General features: G+C 54.1%; 1 protein-coding gene across 10 annotated transcripts in view; it reads left to right on the top strand.

The window, feature by feature from the left end:
* The window catches only part of EFCAB6 (EF-hand calcium binding domain 6), a 241,550-nt gene that overhangs the window by 147,752 nt on the left and 81,417 nt on the right, over positions 1 to 12,381 (top strand). For all 10 annotated transcript variants that reach the window (XM_019447136.2, XM_053895851.1, XM_053895852.1 and 7 more), the window contains 3 exons: positions 5,613 to 5,727; positions 8,030 to 8,163; positions 12,098 to 12,330. In XM_019447136.2, coding sequence (XP_019302681.2) covers positions 5,613 to 5,727; positions 8,030 to 8,163; positions 12,098 to 12,330 — 482 coding nt within the window. The remainder of the gene's footprint in view (positions 1 to 5,612; positions 5,728 to 8,029; positions 8,164 to 12,097; positions 12,331 to 12,381) is intronic.

The following is a 12,381-nucleotide window of genomic DNA, read 5'->3' as shown; positions in this document are numbered from 1 at the left end:
TTTGTCTTTTTGTTTTATTATATCTTTTGCCATTAAAATGTTTTAAGTTTTGTACAACCAAATATATTTGTCTTCCTTCCTGGCTTCCTTTTTTTCTTTTTTTAAAAATAAATGCTGGGTTTGTAGTCTTGGTTAATAAGTTGTCATGCCTCTAGCCCCCAGGTTTCCCTCCCATATTTTATAGATAATCTCCTAGACTTTCTTACAAGAATTTTTACATTTTATTTTTTAATGAAATGCTTAGTCTATATGGAATTAATGTTTGTTTTTGGTGTAAGATGGGGCTCTTCTGTATTTTCCCACTGGATTGTCACTTGGGAAATTCTCATTATACCAGAGTCTAAGTCTGGAAATTTCCATTCTGTTACACTGGTCTTACATCTTTTCTGTATCAATGCAATATGTTTTTTTTTTTTTTTAACTTAGTGAAACTGATTTTTCCTCCTTTTTCTTCCTTTTTATGTTTTTTAGGCTATTCTGAGGCTATGTTTGTATTTTTCCATATAAATTTTACCCATTTGTCCCCCAAATGCATTATTATAATCACAATTGGACTTACATTAAATTTATGTATTAGAAATGTATCTGCTTTGGAATCATGGAGAGAGAGCATACCAGGATGTGCAGAAGGGGAGAACGGAGGGCCTTTTGTTGCCTAAGGGAGTGCAGTCATTCAGAGTCGGCTCTGCCCACTGCACTCGACCCTCAGCTCTGGGTTTCACAGCTTGTGCCCACTTGCCCCTTGGACAACAGATCAAGCCCTAGGACTTGAGAACAGCCTCCTCTAAGGGAGGGGTGGCTTGTCTGCTCATGTCTCCAGTCTTCACAATTTGTTACTCATCCGCCCACAGAACTCTCTAAGGTTTTACACATGTGTGCAAAAATGAGCCGGGTTCTGGGTATTTGCCACTAGAAGTACGTGTCTGGTCGATTTACTCATTACGCCTGGAATTCCTCTTGACGTTGAAAACCTATCAGAGCACCTTATCTTCTATTCTCAGACGGAGGCCGTCTCATTTCACGGTTTTTGAAGGTTAGTGTTGGTTCAGCATCTTGTCCTTCTGAGCCATTGGAACACAATTCTAGTCTTGTTGGATTCTACAGGAATAACATATTTTAAAAAATCTAAACGAAATCATCATTGTCATCATCATGCCCGCAGCAAAAGAGAAAAGAAAAACTACGGTTTCCCAACTTGGGGTCGCTGTTGACAAGCCATTGCTCTGTCTTGAAGGTCCGCGGTCGGGCCCTAGGTTGGAAGAAGGATTGTTGTTGAAAAAGCAGTGCAGTCCCATCGCTGGGGGGAACGGGTAGGGTTACATCAGGTGGACCAGACAGAGCTAGCCTTATGGACTAGAAATTTCTAGATCAGGGATGTGGTCCGACTGTGTTCATGGCGTGTTTCCAATGGTCACGGCGTTGCCACCAAATTGATAGAATCTCATAGGTGCAAAGAGCTGGAAAGGCCCTCAGAGCTGGCGCACCTATCGTTACCCTCTCTTCACCCCGGCTCCTCCATTGTTCACCATCTCAGTGGATGCTTCCCTCACCCAGGGGTGTCGGGCTTGGTCGCGTGGCTTTCTTTGACCTGGCGTGCGGCAGATGTGACCTGAGCAGCAGCCTCAGATCTGCTGCGTGCTTTTGCTTGGCCCGGTGCTCCAGCGATCTGCCAGTGGAAGGGCCTGCCCGGGGCGGCTGTGTCCCTTCAGTTTGATCCCCAGGATGAATGCACGCGGAACAGGCCGGAATCCAACCCGCGGCCCGATGCCAAGCCAGTCGACGCGCAGCCTGAACCAGAAACACCTAGCCAAATCCATCTTACATCCGCCAGACTGGACTTGACCTGCAGAGCCGCGAGCGTGAGAATAAATGCTTGTTTCCTTGTCAGCCGCCGGGCTTTGGACGGTTTGTCATGCAGAAGCTGGCTCATAGAGCCCCTGTTCCCGTTGCAGCCCTGTTCCAAACATGTAGTACGTCTAGGCTGGGGGACTCTCAAACCCAGCCTCAGTGGCATCCTCTGTAGACTGCCCAGGCTGTGTCATTTGAATGGGGAGTGACACACTGGCCAGCGTGTGGCTGTGCGGCAGAAACCACCACTGCTCGTCATTGACAGAGCCGGAAGCCTCAACCGTGAGTCCAGACTCAGTCGCCGGTGCTGGGCTGTTGCCACTGGCCACCAAGCGTCCCTGGGCAGTCACCCCAGTGGAGTTATTGGAGTGTCTGCACACTATTCCCAGGCGTCCCCGGGCTCCGGGCTCCTCGTCTGTAAAAGGCGAGGCTGAAGCTGATGCTGTCCAGGCTCTCCCGTGCGACACCTTGGCTCTAGCAGCTGTAGCTGTGTCTTTTCAGGAAACAGATGGCTTATTTAGCCTTCCCCCTGAACTTTGACCTCCTCATTTGTGAGACGGAGCGTTGTGCAGTTTAAATGAAATAACGCGCGAAAGTCGCTTGGCACGGTGGCCGGCGCCCGGTAGCTCGTCAGTCAAATTCTCCTTCTCGACGACAGAGAAAGCCCGGCTTCTCTTTCTCGACGGAAGCCTGTGAAGCTTCCCTTACTACCTGGCGTCAGGAAGGCGTGTGTAGGGCGGTGAGGCCAGCCCTCGCCCTCGCCCTTGTCGTCAGACCGTCAGTGCTGAGTCTCTGTTCCAGACGCTCGCCAGCCTGAACTCTCGCACCCGAGCCACCGTCTCCGGAACACCTCCGCCAGCAGTGTCCTCTTGCCGGGGGCTTTGATCTGAGCCGCTCCGGACTACGGCGATTCACTGCAGGCAGATCCTGGCTGTAAGAAATGCTGAAGGAGTCTGATGCTGGGTGGAGCTCAGATGACCAAGAAGGAATAAGGAACGTTGGAAATGGTACTTAGCCGATGAAATACAGAAGCCTGGTCTTTCATCGTTAAAAAAAAATGCACCTGAGTGCTTCAAGCAAACCTTGTAACGTTGTCTTGGGTTAATAACATATGTAGACCTGTAGCTTAGAGGACAGGGGGCAGGGTAGGGCCTGTATGGTTGCTAGGGTTCTTCATTTTATGTGAGGTGGTTCGCTACGAGCTCCAAATAGACTGTGAAAAGTTAGCGGTGTATATTCTCCCCGGAGCAACCACCAAGAAGAGGGTGCAGAGAGCCATAGCAGACCAGCATGACTCACATGGAGAGACTGGTGATGTTTCTTTTTTTTTTTAATTTTTTTTTTAACGTTTATTTATTTTTGAGACAGAGAGAGACACAGCATGAACGGGGGAGGGGCAGAGAGAGAGGGAGACACAGAATCGGAAGCAGGCTCCAGGCTCCGAGCCGTCAGCCCAGAGCCCGACGCGGGGCTCGAACTCGCGGACCGCGAGATCGTGACCTGAGCCGAAGTCGGACGCTTAACCGACTCAGCCACCCAGGTGCCCCATGAGACTGGTGATGTTTCTATCCCCGGATGCTCTGCAGTGGCCGGGCTTGGAAAGACCAAGTCCCTCACCCCGCTTCTTGTTGTGGGCACCCCTTGGGGAGCCCCTGTCTTCACCGAGAGAGCCAGCAGGGGTCCCGTGGAACGACATGGCCTCCTGTGGAAGAACCAGTCTGCGATCTAAGGGACATCCCAGGGACAGCAGAAGTGACAATTCTGTGAATCAGAATGTGCCAGACCATGGCTTGTCACTCTTTGAGGAACTCACTTCATGAGATGCCTCCTAGAAAAGACCAAAGGACTTGGCTTGAATGGTTAAACGTTTTGAAACCTGCCTTGTAGATGCTGCGGTTTGGGCTTACGCTGTTTGGTAAATTGCCTCCGAGCGCCATGATAAATCTAGCTGATTTGCTGCTGTGTTCCTCCCAGAAATGAGAGTGTGCAAAGGGGAGGCTCTAGAGACACGCACGTTTGGAAAGTGCTTAGTGCCTCTTCTAGTGATCACACCCTCCGGGTTTCCCGTCCTCTGTGAGGCTCTGTGCCCGCAGGGGAGGGCACGCCTACAACCCCAGGACAGGCTGCTGAAGGCGTGCCCAGCCTCCCTGGTGCCTCACAAGCCTCCAGGCTGCGAAACATTTGCCTACAGACATTTCCTTACTATCCGCTACATATGTTTTTATGAAAGGACTGAGCAGGAGGAATTTGCAATGAATAATTCATGTGTAATTGTTTTCAAAATATAAAGTTATTTTTCAAAGAAAGCAACCAATCTATCCGTTTCAGAGTCCCCCTGCCGCTTGGGTGCTTCTGCGTGGGCTGCAGCTTTCCATCGAAACCCTCGTGTCGTCCTGTGCTGGGCCAGTCTCCTCCGCAGAGCTGGGACGGGGTGCCTGTGCAGATGGCGCGGAGCTGTCAGAATTCCCAGCCAGCACTGCCTGCCCAGGTCCCCAGGCAGGCCTTTGGGGACAGTCTTGGCATCCGGCGCTGCTCTCCACCGGGCCCCTGCAGACAATACCACAACACCTGCATTCCCTTCCCTTTCCACTCTGCTTCCAATGCCGCACCAAATACATCCTGCGGCTTGTTTACTTTAACCCACACACACGAGCCAAGCCACGGCCAGGGCCTGACCAACTGGGCTGGTGCAGATACAGCGAGCCACGGTCCCATTCAGCTCATTACTGACACTGATAGTGAGAATAAGAACAAGGCAATGGTGCCAGCTCCCTGGGTCCTAGTCCCACACACCCAGAAGGACGGCACCCAGACAGAAGGAGCCAAGCACTATACACAAGTTGTAGGCACCCTGCTGCAGCCAAGTGGGTTTACATTCTGCAGCTCTAGTGTGAAGAGGCCGGGGCAGAAGGCTCTGCATCTGTAAAGAGCTCAGCACAGTCCTGGCACGTAGCAGGCAATAAGCATGATGATGGTGGTGATGATGGTGGTGGTGATGGCGATGATGGTGGTGATATTGATGATGGTGGTGATATTGATGATGATGGTGGTGATGATGGTGGTGGTGATGGTGATGGCGATGATGGTGATATTGATGATGGTGGTGATGGTGGTGATGGTGATGGCGATGATGGTGGTGATATTGACGATGGTGGTGATGGTGGTGATATTGATGATGGTGGTGATATTGATGATGGTGGTGATATTGATGATGGTGGTGATATTGATGACGATGGCGATGATGGTGGTGATATTGATGATGGTGGTGATGATGAGTACTATCTCATCCCATCCCCCATTCCTTTCCCCCCTCAGCTTTCTCCACAGAATGCAGCCACCCTGCTTTATTCGGTTTGCGTTTCCTAGGATGTGTGTGAATATAAATCTAACTAATGAGACCCGAAACCACCACAGTCACAGCAGCTGTGAGCTTGGATACCTTGGATGGCATGGCCTTTGGAAAGGTTTGCAGTGCTGACTGCAGCCTCCGGGGCCAGGCCCGCTGAGCCCAAGGCTGCGAGCCCACTTACCCCTTCGTGCGCTCGCTCGCTCGCCCGCCCCGCTCAACAAACACATCTCGCCCAGGGAGTCAGGACACCTGGGCCCCGCCTGTAGGGAGCCTGTGGGCGGAGACACACGAGCAACAATCACAGGCCAGAGCGCAGGGGCCATGGGGCCGAGCCCACCGTGGGTCTGGAGGGCCTCGGTCAGCCGGGACCCCGGGGTCGCTCGACCGCCTTTCTCCTCGCTTCCTTCCTCGCCAGGTACTGGGAAATCGCGGAATGGCCGTGGATGATGACCAGCGTGCTCCGCTCACTGCAGAAGTAGGACACGAGAAAGGAGGGACGAGCCACCTGGACTTGGCGGCAGGCCTTGGAGGTAGCTAATCGCCGGCACACGCCCTGCCGGGACACGTTTCCCACCGGTGGTGACGCCAGTCTTTGTGAGCGCGGCCGCGAGGCCACCGGGGTGAGGTAGTGTGAGCTGAGGTGCCGAGACAGCGTGTGTTCTAAGACTGGAAACAGACATTCTTGTTTAGCTTCATCTGACTGTGTTTCGGCCTTTTTCTTTGCACTAAACCAAACTGTGAGTGTAGAATTTTGCCTGACGGAGCCTTCTACAAACTCAGAGCACAAACGGCTTCTAAAATTTGCTCCAGAGCCTATGCTCCTTCAATCACGCTTCATGTCCTTTAAGATTTTCCTCCTAAAAACAGATGCTGCCTCTCTGTGACTAGTGACACCCAGGCATCAGCAAGGCGGGCGTTCCTCCTCCTTTTTGGTAGATAAGGACACAGAGACCCTAAGAGATCCGGGGACATGCCCAGGATCGCTGAGCTGCGGTCCCTCCCCTCGCCCTGCCCCCAGCGGTTGCCAGGAAATCTGTCGTACACGGTGCAGTCAAGCCTGGAGGCTGGGTCCTCCTGTTTGCCACCTGCTCGGATTCTGCTCTCCGGTCCACGCACCTGGCAGGGAGAGGACGAGCAGCTGGGTCATCCTCCCCCTCGCATCCCCTCTTGCTAGAGTTTAGATGGACAGAGAAGCCCTCTAGAAAGGCCACAGTAATCCCACGAATACGTTGACAGAATACGCTTCCTTTTTTGCTGCAAATGCAGCGCAGCCTGGACAGGGCAGAACCCAGAAGCCCTGTTTGCATTTTGCCGTCTCCCCCGCGTTCGGTCTGGGAGATGACAGGGCGGTGCAGTGGGCCTCCCCGAGAGAAACTGGCAGCCGGGACTCCTCGCCAGGAAAATGAGAAGGTCAACCATCTCTCTGGCCACACCAGAGTATCAGTTGACAGGCCTGTCCTAGGGGAGAGAGGGCGCGCCCACATGAGAAACAGGCAATTCGAGAAGCCATAGAATTTACCGTTTTGACCCCTTGGGTATACGTTTTGACATTTTTGAAGGAAGATAAAAAGAAGGAAAAGTTTTCACATTTATCTTAGCGCTCCCAGTGTGCCGGCTGAACTTGTTTTTCAGGTGAGGAAACTGGGGCGCACGGTGAGTCAGTCACTTGCCCGCGGTCCCAGAGCAGTGAGTCGGTGGCTGAGTGGGAATTTGACTCAGTAGTCACTGAATGCTCTTGGCTTCCTCCCTGCCCCGCTCCTTTCCCCCCACTGTCCCCCTCCTCCTCTTCCCTGCATCTGTCCCGCACCACTGCCTGTCTCCCCACATGGCCAGATGCTGGCAGGGGTGGGGGTAGAGACCTCGGCTCTGGGCCGGCCCCAGGCCAGGGACCCGGGGTGGCGGAGGGGGAGGTAAGCAGCAGGAGAAGTGTTTCCTGCACGTGTAGTGAACCTGAGGGAGGCCGCTCCAGGCCCAGGTGGAGGCGAGGCAGAAGCCAGGTTCAAGACTGGGCCATAGGGTGCCCACGAGCTGCAGGTGCCCCGCCCGCCATCCATCCCGCAGACCCATGGGTGCAACTTGCGTACCGACAGGGCCCCCCGGGCGCCCCTGGGTTGGTTTTAAAGTAGAGATTACAGTGTCTTCCTCAGTTTTAGGGGAGAGAGGCCATAACGCAGTACTTAAGCCGCTGGGCTCTGGAGCCTGACGGGCTCCGTGAGCTCTGTGACCTTGGGGAAGCCGGGGAGCCCCCGCGCCCCCATCTCCTCGTATGTAAGATGGACGTAATAACGGATTTCCTTGTGTATAAACGAGGCACAAGAAGAGAATCTACCTCTTAGGGTTGTTTGTTGGGAGGACCAACGCGTACCTGAAGGCTCCTCCTACAGTGTCCAGCAGGCATGTGGCCTGTGAATTAACAAACATTGACCGACTTCCACATTGCTCTGTTTAGGACACGATTCTGGGAACCGAAGCCAGGCAGGGAATTCTCCTCCTCTGCCCCCGAGAACGGAGAGATCGGTGAGATACAGCCCGGTCCTGTAGGAAGGGCAGGGCGGGGAGACGAAGGAGTGTGCGAGGCGAGGCGGGCGCCGTGTGCTGGGCAAGAGCCTGGCCCCGCAGTCTAGACAGCACCTTCTTCCTGCAAGGGTGGAATTTCTAGGAAACTGAAGGAAAAGAACCCAGACCATCACAAAGTTAGTGCCACGTTCGCATCGCAAGGCTTACCGCTGTCGAGTATCCCGACAGGATTTGGGACAGAAAGAAATCCGGTGCCCAGATCGAAAGAGGTGGACGCGCCATTAACGGAAGTCTTCTGGTTTGTCATTGTTTCAGACGCTACGAGGAATGGGCCACAAGGGGCTGCATCGCAGACTCCGGTTCTCTCGAAGAGTAACTTGGACGGCTACTTTGTAACCGCTGAAGAGTGCGTGAAGCGCTTCCCCCAGAGACTGAAGGAAGTCTTCCGGGTAAATTATGACCTATCTACTGCTTGGCTTATCTGGACACCCCCCCACCCCACCTTGCTCCCAGCCATCCAGCCCCACCGGCTGGGACTCCTGGAGCCCCGTCATGCCCTGCGCTTCACGGGACCCAGCGCCCCTCGCCGTAGACTCAGGTTCACCCCTTCTCCCCTTCCTGGGGAGGGGGGCTCGGGCTTAACTCTGCAATCCCCTCCCAGCCCTGAGGTCCTCCCCTGCTCCCGCTCTGCCGGGTCTGCCTTCTGCCTCTCGAAGACTTTGGAGAAATGTGGAAGGAGAGGGGCGGGTCAGGGAGTTAACGAGGAATTCGGGATGCGCATTCGTCCATCCTATCCACGCCACCCATTCACTCGGCAGACAAGTAGCACGCCCTTACGATCTGCTGGAATTTCTGCTAAAGGCTGGAGATGAAAGAGGGGGCCCCAGTCCAGTCTCAGACGCAGATGGTAAACAGATAGTTCAGACACATGGGATTGCCTGTTGTAGAAGGAACGATAGCATGCCATGGGGGCACAGGGAAAAGACCCCACTAAGGAGGACTTCCTGGAGGAGGTGGCCCCTGAACCGAATCTTAAACCCCCAGCAAGTGCTGGCCGGAGAAAGGAAGGCGCAAACACTAGGGGAGGGAGCTTGCCCCAGGCAGGTGGTGGACAGGTCATGGTCATGGGCTTTAGGGAAAAGCTCACAGATTGCTAGGGTGGGTTGCACGTGGAAGCTGTAATGGGCAAGACGGGAGAAACAGCAGCCATTTAAACACAGAGGCAGGCAGAGAATGACCTAAGCTGTTTCTGTGTTGAGAAGTAAAGGAGCAGTTAAAGGGGGAAGGTCAATTTAATAAGCCGACTGTAGCAGCTGCAAGGCAGGGTGGAGGCCCCAGGGTGTGCAGGAACAGGTAGGCGAGAGGGTGAGGGGGTGAGAGGGCAGGAGGGGAAGCAGAGGGTCACTGGGAGCAAGCGTTCCCTGCCTGTCTGCCTGTCACCAGGGTGGCCCGGAGGGGTTCACGGCCAGCACCCCTCTGCCGTCTTCACCCAGGGGGCCAACTCACCCGTTCCGTCGCAAGCCAGCCTCCTTTCTCTGGCCTCTGCCTCCACCTCTCTCCTCTGCTCACCTTTCCCAGCGAGGGGACGTAGGGGGAGCCAGGCTCTGTGCTGGCACCCCCGTTCGCCTGTCTTTGGAACCCGTGCAGCTTGGTTACGGTGCACACACGTGCCATATTTCCTGATGATCTTTACTTTAAATAATTACATAATGATCTGAGTCAATGAACATTCACTGCCACCCACTCTATCCTGCCAAGACTTTGTAATCTAGGGTTGAGACAAAGAAGTGAATCTCTAATTGCCAGGGTTTACATGATCCGTACTAGGATGCAGGTTAGTTCTGGGATCACTGGGGATTTGCTTGTCGTCCTCACAGGTGTATAGTAATGAGACCAAGTGTGTGCCTTGATTTTTGAGCGGGAAGGGACAGTCACCTTACTTATTTTATTGAGTTCCCATTCGTGAGAAATTCCTGAGCATCTCTCCTCATCAATAATGGAAAACCCACCTTGGGTTAGCCTAAAATACTATTACAGCCGCTGCTGCTGTTTGCCTGGCAATTTTGTAGCCACGCGAGGTCGTCTCAGCACTCAGCTCAGGTTTACAGACAACAACAAAGCCAGGTGAGCTGTGCCCCCACGGCTCAGGTCCAAGACCATGAAGAATTGAGGAAATAATTCATCATGACCCAATAAGAGACATCTTGTCTCCCCGACCGTGGTGAGGAAAGCAGGCACAGACACCCCCGGGTGATGCAGGGGCATGACCTGAGGACGGGTTCTCCTTCGGCCAAGGGCTCCCCCTCCAGACACCGTCTCTGCAGGGTCAGGCATGTGTCCCCGGGTTCAGGTATTTATTTCAAAGCAATCAGAATCTGGAACCAACCCCCCCCCCCCCCGAAATGGGATCATTCTCTACATACATCTCTGCAACTCTGCTTTTCCCCTCACTGTCTGTCCTCGACGTCTGACCCTGCGTGGTGATGTCAGCATGCACCCTGATCAGAGCGTCCTCTCCGTTCTTAGGACCAGCCCCCGTCCTGCCTGCCCGGCCTGCGGGCCCCGGCTCCACACTGGCTGTGCCCACCTCTCCTCCTCCCTTCACACTCCAGCCAGCGTTCTTCCTCGCCTTCATGTCTTTGCACATTCTGTTCCTTTGCCCGGACTGCCCGTCCAGGCCCTTTGACCAGTTAACTCCTACCCAGGCTCTGGTCTTTCTTAAGCACTCGGGCCTTCCACACGCCTTCAGATCTGCGGGGAGATCTGCAGCCGGCCCGTTCCCCTCCCGGTACAAGCGTGTGTGGACTTGTGATCCTAGGAGACCGTAGGGCTGAGTTGTTCCCAAATCATCCAAATAACTCAAACGTCCACCACAGTGCTTGACATGTAATCGGTGATCAATATGTATTTGCTGAGTGGACAAAAGACTTCACGTTACGTGTAGGCAGTGGACCGGAGGGATTACATCCGCGGCCTCCTTTGTTTAAACCCTCACAGGACCCGCTCAGGTAGGCATTCGTGTTCCCATTTCACAGATGGAGAAACTGAAGGTCTGAGACAGGGAGAAACTTACCCAAAGCCACATGTCTCGCAGAGGTTGGAGCCAGGAATTGCAACAACATCTACCTGACTCCAATAAAAGTAGGAGTCTTCATTCTGGGAGGCCAAAGACCGAGATGAGGGGAATGACGAAGGTTTTTACATTTGTGAGGGTTATAAACGTGCATTCCATGGCATCTGGACTGTCCCTGTCGTCCGGCAGTCCAGGCTGGCAGTGAGCACGGCCTTCACACCCGTCTTCCCGTCCCTGCCACACTGATTTGCTGTTACATGAGCAGACAGGCCTTTCTTCCCCACTAGACTGTGGGAACCTTGGTGTCGGGGACCACGTCGTGGCGAGCTTGTGTCTCTGTGCTGAGCAGAGTGCTCGGCACACTGTAGGTGCTCAGGAAACACTTGTTGCCCTCTCCATACCCACCAGCTCCGTTCCGCAGGTGTTTACTATGCGCTGCTCTGAGCTGGAGGTACAACAAGGGACAGACCGGGCACTTGCTGTGCGGCCTCAGGCGACAGCAATAGTAACAAACAACACGTTAGGGCACTTAGAAAACAGCATATTCACCCCTCACAACCACCCCAGGAGAGAGGGACTTCCGTAATCCCCATTTTACAGATGAGAAAATGGAAGCACGGCCAGGCTAAATATCTTGCCTACGGTTTCGCCGGTATTGACTGGCAGAGCTGAGGTTTGAAAGCGGGCAACCTGCCGGCGAGTGGCCCTCGGCGTGCCGCGTGGCCTCTGAGTCACAGGCTCCCTCCCAGCCTCCATCTGCTCATCCGCAAGATGGGGACTGTGGTGCCCTCGTGTGGCGTCACCGACGGAGCAGAGCACCCGTGCAAAGTCCCTCTGGCTCAGCAGACAGGGCCGGCTCGCCAGCACCGTCACCCAAAACCGGGTACTGGCCCCCGGATGGCCCCTGGAGGTGACATCCAGGACCGCACTTGTTTTCCTGTAGACAGAAGCTGCCACACATCATGAAGCTTCTATAGGAACATCGAGGGCGAGATTTTTATCTGTCCTGAGGAGCTCCAGCATCCTCTTACCATAAAGGCGGAGAGTGGAAGGGAAAGAGAAAAGCCTTCCTTGTCCCTTGCCCCGGCCTCCCCGCATTACAAGAGGGCACGGGAGAACGCGGTGCGTGGTTCCTTGGGAAAAGCATATGGCAGCAAGGATGTTCCTGGAGGAGGGAACTTGCCAACGGAGCCTTGGCGGGGACACCGCCCCTTCCTCGTTCTGGAGAGGAGCCCACCCGCGCGGGGTTGTAAGTGTGTTGTCGCGGGGGTTCAGAAGGAAGCGCTTTGACGCGTGCATTTTGTTTCTAGGACCCCTACTCCGCCTTCTTTAAAATAGACAGTGACAGGGATGGCATCATCCACATGAGCGATGTCCACAGACTGCTACACCTCTTACTGTTCAATCTTAAAGACGACGAGTTTGAGCGTTTCCTGGGCCTTCTTGGCCTGAGACTCAGCGTCACGCTAAATTTTCGGGAATTTCGAAATCTGTGTGAGAAGACGTCTTTGAGAACAGACGACCCGCCTCAAAGACTCGTTAGGTAAGAGTGCACGCGGCTCAGCGCCTTTGCCCCCACGGGGTCCGCTGCTCC

The sequence above is a fragment of the Panthera pardus genome, unplaced genomic scaffold (genome assembly GCF_024362965.1).
Source record: "Panthera pardus isolate Hobbes unplaced genomic scaffold, ASM2436296v1 HiC_scaffold_6, whole genome shotgun sequence".
Taxonomy (NCBI): Eukaryota; Metazoa; Chordata; class Mammalia; order Carnivora; family Felidae; genus Panthera; species Panthera pardus.
The sequence above is the reverse complement of the archived record's forward strand: the minus strand, read 5'-3'. Positions and strand labels throughout refer to the sequence as shown.